The sequence below is a fragment of the Poecilia reticulata genome, chromosome 3, assembly GCF_904066995.2.
Source record: "Poecilia reticulata chromosome 3, P_reticulata-male-v2, whole genome shotgun sequence".
Taxonomy (NCBI): Eukaryota; Metazoa; Chordata; class Actinopteri; order Cyprinodontiformes; family Poeciliidae; genus Poecilia; species Poecilia reticulata.
Genome location: NC_088832.1, coordinates 21,884,746 through 21,898,643, shown reverse-complemented (window position 1 = coordinate 21,898,643; position 13,898 = coordinate 21,884,746). Strand labels below are relative to the sequence as shown.

The window sequence follows — 13,898 nt, the reverse complement described above, 5'->3', positions numbered from 1 at the left end:
CTGTAACTTAAAGATAATATCTCATGGACCTAAGACATATAAGAGGAAAACATCTGACCTAGATCTTTTGTCTCTTTGCCCTGCAGCTCTAGCAGATATGATTCATGAGACTTGCACTCCCACATCCTTGTCTGAAGGCAAATGAAGCACAGACATCCTGCTTTTATGCAACCTTAGTCAGAAAAGAGCAAAAAAAGAAGCAAAAAAGTGAAGGGAATCATCCTATGACTGTCCAGAGTGACCGATCTACCTCAAAGACACAACCGCCCCCTACCCCCTGTTGCTCCTACACCCCACCACCTCCAGCCCCCTCCAAATACCCCCTGCCTCAACAGCCTAATGACTCCTGGAGGTTTCATTTGTAAGGCTCCCATAGAAACACAACCACAATAGGCCCCATCTTGAGAGGGCCCATCTGGGAGTCTTTGTGGGGCCTGCTGAAAGCCACAAAGGCCTGCTGACCTAAAAACCCATCAATAAGAGAACAGGGAGCCCCGCCGACAACAAATTGAAGAGCCGTGGAATTTCCTGGGCCATCCGAAGTCCGTAGGTGAGGACGCGGCTCGGGGAACGTGGGAGGGAGGTTGGGGAAATTCTCCAAATGTCCGAGGATGACACATCAGGATGTCATTCCCAAGCTGTCAGCTGTATGCCCATTGCCTCAGCTGTCACTGTTGTCTTTGTCCGTGTGCCCACTGTTTGCCATTGTGAGGAAAGGCCTATGGAATCTTAACAAAATAGTGATGGTGACAGGAAACACCAGTGGCATACTGGGTAGAGCTATGTGCCCTCCTCTGTTGACTATAATAATGATGATGCTGACGAGGGGCTAGGGGGGCTGTCATGTTGAAAGCCTATACAAAGACTACCTTTGTGTAGGTAATTTTTAACATTTATAGGATTTTACCTCTCCTTTTAATGGCTCAGACAGACTTCTTACATGCTGTCATGTGATTTCTTCTGGGATTTGCCTTCTAAAAATATAACTTTGTCGGAAGTTCAAGAAGAGTTTATGCGAATGACCCTCATAGTACAGAGGTGAAAAGGATGCCACTGCCATTAGAATCCAACCAAAAATGGAGAGATTCAAAGCAACCAGGTGTCAGGAGCTGTTTTGATGACAACTGCCATCTTCCTCACACTCTTTCTCTTCTTGGCAGTTGCCCTGACCACCAAGGTATCTTTCTGTTGTGCGGGAAGAGCCAGGTAAATGCTTAAGGCAGGTGTCTTCCACTTGCCCTTATCTCTGCGCAGCCAGTTTGGGACATTATTGGTGAAAGTGGACAGGGATACTATAATATTTTGTCATGCGGGGTGAAGATGTGAATTTTTACATTGACAGTCAAACCTCAGTGTAAAAACTACACCCATGTGCCATGTCGATTGCTACGTCATGTGTTGCCTGCAAAAGGCAGGTAGAAGGTGTCCTTACATCGATTACAGTTAGGAGCGCTGATGTGAGCATGAACTGCTGGACTTAGGCTGAGATGTTCAGAATAATAAAGAGGAAGACTACGTGACCCGATTAAGCTATTTATGTTTTTCTTTGACTTTGTTGACTTTGTCATTCTCGTGTGATAATCTGATGGTTCTTGTCTTTGTTTCTCTGTCAGAGGAGGACCGATTTGACAGCTACTCCCGCATGATCTTGAAGTACTTTCTGGCAGAGGGAGTGGTGTGTCGGCATGAACTTTTTGTGGCAACAGCTCAAGATAACCCTGATGAAATCCTACAGGTAGGCGATGAGACACCATGCTTTTTTTAAATGAGGAAGTTTCTGACCCTGCAATGTTTTTTCTATAAGATACAAGATTAGCTTTTTTTATTTATTTTTTTTTTTAGAACAGTACAACTTGCAAAATCCACATTGTTTAACGTTTACTCAAGTGAAGATCTCAGAGACTACTTCTTGAGTATTTTCTTTCAGAGCTGCAGCTCTTTCCAACATGTGTCAGGGTCAACAGGGGTATCTGAGAGGTCGAGAGTGGTATGGTTCTGGCATTGTTGAAATGTTTCCCGGCATATCAATCCATGAACAGGACCATAGTTTGCAGAAGCTGCCTGCCAAACAGCAAAGAGGAGGGGTGCTTCTCTCCCTCTGATTGATAGTGGGAGGGTTCATCGGCTCACCCTCTCTTTGCATATCAAAGACTTATTAAGAGAGGGGTAGTCCTGCTGGGGACATATCAAAATTATTTAGTATTTTCCACTGTTGTGTTTGCGGCATGGTAATCTCCAGATGTTAAACTTGCACTATGTATTACATTAGCATGAACAAAGACGCATGTCCACAACTCCTGTGGATGTAAAGTTGCACTGTGGCAGTTTCATGTGACATTTGCTCAAAGACCAGATTTCCTGTAAATTTCTTAAGAGCTTTTATGTTTTCAACTTTATTTTGTTTATTATACAGATAAGAAAAACATTATTTACTCATCCACAGATTTTTGTCTACGTAAAGTTTTAGGGGAAAAGAAACATACACACCAAGTACTTTAAAGAAGCCAAATGTATTAATTTACTTTAAAGAAGTAAATGTGTATTTCTTTTAAAGAAGTGCATTTATAGATAATTTCCAACAAATTCAACTTGTTTTGGGTTAGAAATATTTGATCCACTTTGTGTGTATTTGTCATGTCCTTCAGTACAACAGTACACATTTTATAGTAGAAGAGGAAATCTAGGCTACATTTTTTAGAAATATGACTTAAAAATGGAATTTATTTTCTTTGACTCGATTGTAGATCTGATTAGGATTAGAATTGAACCATTCAATCTAATCCAGTTCTCTTCTTATTGAACTATCCATTGGAATGTTTCTCTGCGCTCAAATAATATATAAATCCAGGATTGTACAAGTGTATAATTCATGTTTCATTATTGTTTCAAAGCCATTTTTACCCTTCTTTTAACACAAAATAACTCTGTTTTTCATCTGTGTCATCAAAATTCTAAAAAAAAATAGTAAGATTAAGAAAATGAGATGGAGAAAATTAAATAGCAAAACAAAAGTTGCTGTCTTTTTCATGCGACTGTCAAAATAGTTTGTTTTTTGGGTCTGTCTGATGTTTGAAAAGTTTAAACTTTCAAGCTGTTTTATGTTTGCCAATATCGTATTCTGATTAGACATCATTTTTCATGTACATGATTTGCTTAGGAGCTTCCAGCCCCTATCTTGGATGATGTTGCTGTTCCTAAACCCGTGGATCAGCCCAGACCGACTGGTGAACCCCAGGACAGTTTGGATGCCATGACGATTGCCTGGCGCTATCAGAACCTGCCTAAAGTTCAGGTGATCGATCAGCGGGTCCTCTTTAATGCAACTGTTTTTCCCTATACAGTCGATCAGAGGCAATTTTTAAATCTTTATTTGGTGAAAGTTCAACATATGTCTCTCTTAATGATAGGATGAGAATGCACGGTACTGGAATCGCTGCTTTTAGTCCTTTGACAATGGTCTCGACCACTAAATCCATCTACCTCTAAACTCCTTTGTGGAGTGAATGAGGCCTCGGCCTCTCTTTTCAGAGCTGCAGCAGATTACTCACACTTAGCTGGCAATAGGTAGGCTTTTCACTGTTCTCCCAGCTCACATACACACACACATACACACACACGTTGGCACCCCTGCTTAGCCTGGGAAACAAGAGTACTATGCAGGCAGCGCATTGACATGTCTGCTCGCTCAACCCTACGACCCAGACCTGCGCCTCCGTCTTCCCCCAAATCCCTGCCTTTCCCCCTGCTAGGGTCGGCAGCTCTACACTCTTTCTTCCGCTTTAAGGAGAGGAGACCCTCCCCTTCTTCTTCTTCTTCTTCTCTGCAGTCCACCCCCGTTGGTCTATAATCCATATCGCTATGTGGATTAGCAGAACACAGTGTGTCCCTAGGGATCCTCTCCCTCTTTCTCTCTCCCTGGAAACTTCTTTATATCTGTGTCCTTTCCTCACCTCTCCCCCATCCCCTGTAAAATCGTCTTTACAAACCGCTAGTAAGCCCCGCCAGAGGATTTGCATCCCAAATTCACCCCGAGAGTCAACGCTTACTTTCCCCTTACACACACCTCTCCTGGCACGGCCCACTGTGTCGCTCTCTTGATGAAGACATCAGATCAAAGGTGAGGCCGTCAGGGCGGGGATGGAACGCTAAGCGGGTTGCCTGGTTCACAAAGAGAAGATGAGCCCCTGACCCCCCCACTGCCCCTTCTGACCCCCGCGTTCTGACGGGAGAGGGACACACCGGGGGCCCTAATCCAGATTAGGAGTAGATTAAGGGCCCCTCTCACAATGGAGTCTATGGTTTTACCGAGAAAGAAGAGCTAAAACTCTCTCTTTCAGCTGCAGGAAAACATCCGCCTTCCCTGCTTCCCTGACATGTTCGCTTTCACAGCCAGAAGTGGACATTTATGTGAAGAAATGATTAAGAGGCTGGTCATAGTGCTTATTTAACTTCTTCGCTGTAGAAAAGTTGAGGAATGACCCATAAACAATGCAATTGCATTGCCATAGTATTGCATTTTTAGAAATACAAATAAGGTTGTTATGCTGTATGTATTGTTAGTTTTAAATATTAAAGTCATGCAGGCTGTTTAAAAGAATTTGAGCAAACAGTAATGTTAGAAAAAATTACAATTCTTATCCTTGTATATCACAGAGTGCTTTGGCATCTTCCTCTCGATTCGGACACTACTATGATGTCTCAAAGACGATGGAGGCAGAGATTCGCCAAGCGGCCAAGTGCCACCGCTTCTACCTTCCGGATCACATCACCCCGTCATCAGCAGCACACAGGTAGAACAGCAAGACGTCGTCCTCAAAATGCAGGCAAAACCAATGAGACACGACCCGACGAACACAGGCGCATAAACACGACATCATCCACATAACAGGGCTGTACAAATACGACTTCCTCCGCAGAACGCATGTGAGTAAACATGGCAATGTTCGTGGAGGAACAGGTGAACCAATAATGCAGCGAGACAGAGCTGCAGAACTTAAAGAGCACATCTTGTGTAAATAATCCTAGTAAACAACATGACCAGGCTGAGAAGACTGGGCTTCATTAGATGAGATTGTTTTATTCTAGTTGAATTAGTTCAGGTTCCTTGTTCACGTTATGATGGGGAAATGTTTCAAAATTGAACAAAAGCTAAAATCCATTTGAATTGTGTCTGAGACATGGGTATTGAATAGATGCTAAAATTATAGATGCTTGAATAAATTGGTATTTGTTTTGCCTGAAGTGAAATGCATCAGTTAAATTTGTGATGTAGATGCCACTAATCATTATTCTGGAAATCATCAAACTAATCAAACAATTTTTTCAGCTCCAATAAAATGATTTTTCTTTGACTTCAGAAAGAAAAATCTTTCTGTTCTACCGTAATAACATTCACTTTGTTGATTCAAAGTAGGAATTCACGTTTTAATAATTTACATGATCATGCATCATTAAATTATTTTCTTCTATTCAATTTATTTAAACAATTGCAGTTTTTTATTGAGTTCAAATAAAACACTTATTCAAAAATGCTCCATTTATGAATAAGCAATAATTACAATTAAGAACAACACTATAATCACTATTTTTGCAACTAATACAAATCGGCTAAATATCCGCCTGCGTCGCCTCCTGTTTTGCGTTGTTTGCCACTGGCCCGGTTCATTCAGCCTCTTGGAAAAAGGTTGCATATGTCTATTCAAATAAGGGTCTTGTTTGCTCAGCGTCTGTTTGATTTCTCCTACGTTGAGTGTACTTAGGGTTCAGAGGTCGCACAGGCTCTTTACCCAGAGAGTGCTGCTGAACACACACGGGCACACGAAGGCGCACTCGTTTGAGCTGGGTAAATACAGCAATCTGGAGTGCAGTGGATGCTGGAGGAGGCTGTAGAGAATCCCTCATTCTTTCTATCAGCAAACAGAGACCGCCGGTAAACATGCTGCCCGTACAAACACATTAAATGTTGCAGGTATTCAGGTTAAAATGTACATTTTTCATGAGCACGGTGCTTGAGGTAGAAAGAGTGTGGTTAGCTATTATTGCACAACGTAATGATGGTTAATGTGAAGAGTGTTGGAGGAAAAATCTCCCTGGTTTGTGCAGTTTTGAGTGAAGGTGACGTAGTGGTGCTGTTGTAGAGTGTGAATGGGTTATAGATCTTACAGGCATTTTGACAGCTGGAAGCTACACCTGCACAGCACCATTGTGCCCCAAGGCCCGCCCAAGTACTGACAAGAATACAGGCACACACTCTCGGTGCACATCTTGCACGCTCGTGTAACACACAAACTCGAAAGCAAGCTACTCCCCCTTGCACGTGTCCGCTGCCCCATGTTGATACCCTAGCTGTTAAATTGCTCCGTTTCACTTGAAGGCATAATTGGCACAAATTGCTCTCTAGGTGATACAGATCCTGTTGTTTAAGACCAAGCATCCCCCTTCCCTCACTCTTTCTTCCCTTGCTGAAAGAGGAACGCTGAGATAAAGACGCTTCCTGGTGCATGATCCTAATTAGCCGACGCGCTAGCCCCTGTAGCTACGCACCTAGACCTCTTTGGGTACCTGAATGAGCCGTGCTCAGTAGGGGTAACTAAAGCACAATGCTGGTCTCCACAATGGCTGCCAACCAGTGGCAACCTCCTGCATGCAACTGAACGTCAGACCGTCCCCACCCCCCCACCCCCCACCACCTCAGAGCTGGGGCATGGGCAGAGAGGCCGTGGAGGGTAGGTGTCCCTCTTTCACCAGTGCAGCTCTATCATTAGCCACAGCAGGGTCAGGAGGCACCATTGTTGAGCTGAATAACTGAAATAGAGTTCATTGATATACTTGGCCAAGTGTAATCAACACAAGTGTGTGCTTCTCTTCTTTATGTGGGGGTCTGGCGTGTGACCAACCTATGTGTATCAGCTTTTGTGGCTCTCAGGTTGAACCGACAGCTGACATAGCAGCCTACTGTGAGCTGCCACAGAGTGGTCATTACAATAGTGAGGTGTTTCTAAGTGGAGGGTCCTGTGTTAAAAGATGGGGTTAACATTATTATTGGTGATCCCATAAACTCATAAAGGACTCAGCAGCCATCCATCCCTTGACTGTCGCTAAATGTTGCTCGACGGTACTGCATGGCCCCTGTCAGTGGTGCACATCTTACCCTTGATTAAACACCAAAATGCTGTTCTCTGTTAGTTTTAGCCTTCAGCCCATTAATCCCTCATCTCTTCTCCGTTGTGCGCACGTTTTTGTGCATATGTGCACCTCATCTGTCTGTCTGTCTCGGCACAATCAGATCCTCGGGGAGCTGACAGTGAACCAGTCATGTTGTAATTTAATCAACCAAATAAATTAATTGGATCTCTTGATATGGATCATCTGTCTGCTTCGGTGGCTCCAGAAAAGCACAGTCAGGAGTAGCAGACTGCAGTCATTGAGGATTAGGCTACTGCAGTGATCAGCTTGGCCCAGATTTGTCAAGATACTATTGGCGATGGATTGCAGATTTTAGGTATCCCCTTTTTGTGTTCTCATGCAAGTTCTGTGCTGTACTGTGTCAAATGTGTCTCATTCTTTCTCCAGTGCCAGGGTTGAGTCCTACTCTGCCTTACTGAAGTCACTCCAAGAGGTCATACACAGAGAGGGCTTTGATTTGGCGACCCCCATGGTAAGAGCCAAACCACTGTTCTGGTTTTTGTTTCAATCAAATTGTAACACATTTATTTTCTCAAAAATGTTATTCACCACAAACCAATTTAACATTTTGTTAGGATGCATTATTAGTCACTCTAGAGCTAGGAGCACAATAATCTTATTTCTTAATCACATAGACACACATATCTGTTGCTTGACAGCAGAAATTAGTGAGGCAGAGTTTGGAATCAGGTGATTTTCTGGTTATTGATGAATCAAATCATGCTGAATATTTTTTTTTGCCATCAAATACATGAATGCAAAGAACACCTGCAATTTTCAGTCTATAAACACATCAGTCAACAGTATGTGCTTTAATGTACTATTTTGGGTTCAAATAGGGGATAATGGTATATTCTATTTTACTTTGGATTTAAACATACTACTGCTACTAAAAACATGCTGAATTTTCTGATACTTAAAAAGCTCAATAAATAAAAAAAATAAATAAAAAAGAGGCACTAGATTTTTTATTAAAAGGTATGATACATATATAGGGAGGATCCTGTGCCTTACTAATTTTGGTCTTGTTCTTCTTAGAGTCATCTCTGACCTTGCATTGATTCATAGCTATAGGAGAATAGAGCAGTAATGGGCCTACTAGCAAGTTGCTAATATTTAAACTGATAATAAGAGGTTGTTCTGTCCAGCATATTAAATAATTTGTCATTGCAGATGCATCAAGGTTTATAATCAAGATTGCACAAAAATGTTGATTCCTTTATCAATCTTGGTTTTTCGAAAACCAAGATTGATATTTCATTTGAAAATATCAAATGAAATTGAAGGTCATCAGTTTCTTCAAGCTAAATTTGATCATCTTTCAATATATTTACAAAGAGAGTTTATATGACCGTTTTCAAATCTCAAAGCTGCCATATATCCAGCTTTTAGAGACTAGCCATCTCAATGCAATTACAAAATACAGTTTTTGCATAATGATCTGACACATAGAAGACCGTAAAATACATGTTTTTTTTTTTTTTTAGTGGTTCTCTACATAAACAGTATCTATGCCTTGTTCACCTACTTTCTGTGAACCCTGTGCCCGTCACCTGGAGCCACCTCTCCTCCTGTCACTCACACATGGGATTTTCTCCCCCCAGAGCTGTCATTCAAACACCAGATTAACTGCTGACATCATTAAAGCAGCAGGACCACCTGACACACTGTTGGCACAGTCCAGGAATGCAAACCGGCACAGAGCGACATGGGCGCTGGCACAAAATATCCCCAGTATGGACAACAGTGTGGATTGGATGATTTGCTTCTTCTTGTTGTTTCCTCAGACATTGTCAAGTATTTCAACATTTAAAGTGAACTCTGCCGAAGTGATTCATAATTGGGAAGATTTTTCAGAAGATTCAAACCGGAGTCTTTCTGAGTCTCATTAGACTCCTTTCTGATTGGGTTTTGATCCCAGACTAGTTGTAGTCTATATGGCTGGCTTCTGGTCTTTGGCTGGACCCTACTGGCAATGTTCCCTGATTTTTCTATAGGCTAAGCTATAGGAGTTAAGTTTGTCGTCGCATCCTGATGTTGCCACAGCAACAGTCGTGTTACCGCAGTGACCTCCTGCGGGGCGTCAGACACAGAAACAGATTTCTGATTCTGCTGCTCTCAAAACCTGTGTAGGAAAACATCACTGAACAAAGGAAGGGCATGTCTTATTGTGACTACGCCACACGTGCAGAATGCTAATACTACAGCAGGCTGAGATACAGACTGAGAGTACGCTGTGGAGAGAAAAGAGTCTGATTGGAAACTATGAGGCAGCTTTGAAAAACCAAGTTAGACAATGGCGTTTATTTTTCTTAGATCTGTTCAATGCTGATCCTGATCCGTAAAAAAGTCTAGGTCAGGCAGTTGGGTGGGGAAGTTATGAGAAATTGGGCTGAGGAGACCTTAGAAGAGTTGGAGGAGGTTTAAATTATGAAGAAGACTGACTAAAAAGTGAGAAGATTTTAAAGCAGGCCTTTGTTTATTGATGTTGGCTCTCACCCCAATAATCCTGAACCATCCTATTAGAAAGGCCACATGAAAGGCAATTGTATGTAAGAGTAAAACTCCCTCACAGTTTGATAGGCTTCTCCATTTTCTGTGGTGCAGTGATATATACCACAGTTTGGCCCACTTTTTTTTTTTTAACATAGTTGGTTTCAGTTGATCCTTTGGGGTGGGCTGGGATGGGATGGAGTCGGGAGGGTAAAGCGGTGGGATGGGGGGCTTAAGGCAAGGCACTCCACCCTTACCCAGGCCCCCCTTGGCTGCAGAGCATCACCGCTGTGCCAAGAATGTGCTGGGGTTTTCTGGGTGGCGGCCATATTGGAAGCCTGTCTGACAGGTCCATTGTGCATGTGTCAGATGGCTTCTGTGATTGGGCGGTTGTGTCCAGTCACGTTTGGGCTCTGTGTTCCAATCGTCTGTGCCGCTGAGCAGTCTGTCCAGTTGCTCTCACCCAACGTTTGGAAGCATGGCCCACAACAGCAGCACCCAAGTTTTCAGATTAAACTGAGATTCGTGCCCTCCACTGACTTTCTGTAGTTTACATTTTCTTCTGCAACATTTGATAAGTTTTTATGATTTTTTAAAATTTTTTTTTATGTTTACATAACTGCACTCTTCACCCTCTTTGCATTTCTTACAGTCAAAGTCACGTAACATCCTGCGTGTGGGGCTTCACTCTCTGGGCTCAGCTCTGTGGGGGGACGACATGTGTTGCCATGACAAACCTAGACATGGCCACGCCCTGACTACCTTTCTGTATGGACTCCGTGCATTGTTGAGGTCATCGCTTTCAGTTGCCGTAGTAACCTTACCTTCACATCTCATCCAGGTAATATGGTGTTTGACACATACTATCTTGTTTGTGTTATGTGCTTCTGAACTTCCACTCAGTGTTGGTGTCTTAAACCATTTGGGATTTCAGCCAGAGCACTGAATAAACTGATGGGGTTAATATTGAAGTTTAACCAATGTGCTCCTTTTTTATTTCTCATGATTGACTCAGGCGCAGATGAAGGTTTTTTTTATATGAGCAATATGGCTCCCCTTCTAGGATGTTATTCTACCAGGGGTGCCAAGAGAAATGAAAAACCGAAGTTATTGGCAGCTTCGCTCCAAAGCTGCTTATTCTCTTAGAAAAGGAGCCTCAGATTCCTGTGTCCTGCAACTTTTTGATGTATGAGAGGTCCATCACACCTGAATCAAATGGCTGGATTGCTCTCTAATCCTGCAGTCAAGTTTCTACAGAGTCTTGCTAATGACTTGATTATTTGATTCAGGTACCGTATTTTCCGCACTATAAGGCGCACCTAAAAACCTCCAATTTCCTCAAAAGCCGACAGTGCGCCTTATAATCCTGCGCGCCTTATATATGGACCAAAATTGAGCCACAACAGGTCAAGCAACTACGGTAAGCAGCCGCTGACTTCATTTTCACCCGTGGAAGAAGAAGCATGCTGGGATAGTTGTCAGAACGCTGGTTTGTTAATAAAGTTTGACTGACCTATATACCTACCGACCATCTAGAATCAGGTCGTCTGCAGGTCATTTAGCACCATGTTCTCCACGAACATGCTGTGCGCGAACGGAGAAGGGTGGCCATCGTCCTGCCACGCCTCGGCCCAGTCGCGGAAGGCTTTCCTCGCCGACCGGAGTCGGACTGTTTTGTTGACATTCTTTATGTCAACAAAGTGGCTTTAGATATTCATCTGGGGTGCTTCGACTAGGGTTACCAAGGGACCAGCCCCTATACATTTAAAGCCGGGGGAGTCGGGGGAAGAGAGACGGAGACTGCGGCGACAGCGTGTCGGTTGGTCTGTATTACCCAGAAAGCAGTTGGGCACAATATCGCAACACCAACACCGTGAGTGAAACAATGACTGGGGCAACCTACTATATAACGTACTCTGGACCTCTTTTTTATTAGTATACATCCACATCCGCATTATAAGTTAGGCAACCCTAACTTATAATGCGGTGCGCCTTATATATGAAAAAAGTTTTAAAATAGTTTATTCATTGAAGGTGCGCCTTATAATCTGGTGCACCTTATAGTGCGGAAAATACGGTATATTAAACAGGGATATATGTGACACTGGCTCTCAAAGACTGGAGTTTGTGATCGCTGTCTTAGACTGTTAGTACGGATGGAGTAAGAAAAAATGACAGCATACCATCTCTCACTGATTAAGTTTTTTTTAAATATTTTTTAAGATAGATGCATTTCAGATTCCTGTAGTTCAAAATCTTAAAAGTCTAGCTTGGCCAATCATGAACTTAATAATTCTAAGTTGAAAAAAGATTATTTTAAACTCGGTATGGTATTTTTAAACCTGTACTTTGTTTATGAAATCAAGAAGATCCTTTTGGGCCAATTTTTGGCAATCTTTAGATGAAACAAAATCCCAAAACCGAGATTTTTCAATGATTTCTTAAACTGCTGTTTGAATTTGTGAAGTGTTTGAAAACGTGGGATTCGTGCATTCCTTAAAAATATTGCTAAAACCTCTGGTTTCATTCTTATTAGGCTAATATTGTGCATTGTGCACCAGACAATAAAAGGACGGGATCACCCTCTGCAGTGTTCATATAATCATTTCTACTGTCCAGGTTCACTGGGGCCCTCTCCCTATTTACATCAGTCTGTTTTCAACCTACCATGGTTCACAATGTATTCAGTCTTCAAACTTTTCGATTTTATGAAATTCAACTTACTTGAAAGTCAATCACATCAAATATTTGTAGAGAAATGTATACTCTGTTCAATCCAGTATTGCAAACAAATTCAACTTAAAGTTGCACTCACAAAGAGTTTAAACCTCTTCACGGCCTTATATGTAATGCTCGTTAAAGTTGTATATTGGTGGGGAGGGGGGGCTGCATGGTGGGCTATGAGTCTGTGTCCAGTCTGGCCTCTCAGTGTGAAGGTGGAGTCATCTGCTGAGGCATATGGCAAACCACCACCCTTCCCTAGACTATCAACCATAGAGGGACACTTGTCTCCAAAGCCGTCTACACACCAACCTAGCCTGACCACTCTTGAATCCCTCTTGAAGAGACTCGTCCTGAAGAGCACTGACTCTGTGTTGTTTGTGATCTCCTTATTCAAAGATATAGGTCAGTGCCTAGCTCAGAGAACAGCTGTGTTGTCACAACACGCTCTGGCTCCAGGCCTGTACGCACTGTGCAAGGCGGCTTGGCCTAGTCAAAAAAAGGTAGTGGCTAACTAGCAGATGTCAGCTGTGGTGGGAGCGGTCCTCCTGTCCCACTCTGGCCAGGCTTCCCAACCCTTAATCTGTCCCCTCCCCCTTCTCCACCCTGGGGAGAGAAGTGAATGAGTTGGAAAAGAGGAGAGAGGGGGAAATTTTGGACTGAATCAGGTGTTTGGTGACGAAGCCAACATGGAGGTAATTAGCGGCTGTTATGTTATGACCATGTGATCAACTTACCGTTTCAAATCTCACTTTGCGCCGTTGTCTTAAGAATATCACCAAAGTGTGAAGACTGTTCTCATTGAAACAGTTAATAGACTTTATTTCTGACATTGCGTTGCATAGATGGATAGTTTAGATGAGAGAGCACGGCCTTTCGAAGACTGTCTAGACCAGTGTTTCTCAACCCTGGTCCTCACTGCCCCCCTGTCCTGCATGTTTTAGATATTTACCTTCTGCCTCACACCTGAATTGTATCTCTGGGTGATTAACAGGCTTCTGCAGTACTTGCTGGTCATGCAATCATTTGAATCAGCTGTTCTGGAATAGAGGCACATCTAAAACATGCAGAGCAGGGGAGCGCTGAGAACCAGGGTTGAGAAACACTGGTCTAGACTAACATCAGTGGATTCTACTCACTGAAACATTGTGGTCACAGACAGTTAGCCTACTGCTACTAGTCTACAATACTTAATCTATTATTGAGCAGCTTAGGAAGTTGAGCAACTCACTGAAAGCCTCCCCACAGCAGCCCAAGTGCGACAGTCCATCTGAAACATTAATTAGACTCCCCTCGATCATACAATATCCTGAAGCCACACCCAGTCCTCACACATACAAAATACAGGTCCCCAAAAATGCCTGTGTACATTGCAAATTTAAAGATTTTTAGTGCTTAAAGAAAAAAATAAAATAAAATAAAATAAAATATATATATATATATGTGTGTGTGTGTGTGTATTTGTTTTTTGTTTAAAACCCTCTTAAATCCAAATTACT

General features: G+C 42.6%; 1 protein-coding gene across 5 annotated transcripts in view; it reads left to right on the top strand.

Moving 5' to 3' along the window:
- Positions 1-13,898, top strand: part of elp4 (elongator acetyltransferase complex subunit 4) — a 59,683-nt gene that overhangs the window by 5,532 nt on the left and 40,253 nt on the right. For all 5 annotated transcript variants that reach the window (XR_014086925.1, XM_081605244.1, XM_081605243.1 and 2 more), the window contains exons 3-7: positions 1,614-1,735; positions 3,158-3,292; positions 4,654-4,790; positions 7,573-7,657; positions 10,331-10,519. Coding sequence is in view for 4 of the 5 variants with exons in the window: in XM_081605244.1 (XP_081461370.1) it covers positions 1,614-1,735; positions 3,158-3,292; positions 4,654-4,790; positions 7,573-7,657; positions 10,331-10,519 (668 nt within the window). In the remaining variant the exon portion in view is untranslated. The remainder of the gene's footprint in view (positions 1-1,613; positions 1,736-3,157; positions 3,293-4,653; positions 4,791-7,572; positions 7,658-10,330; positions 10,520-13,898) is intronic.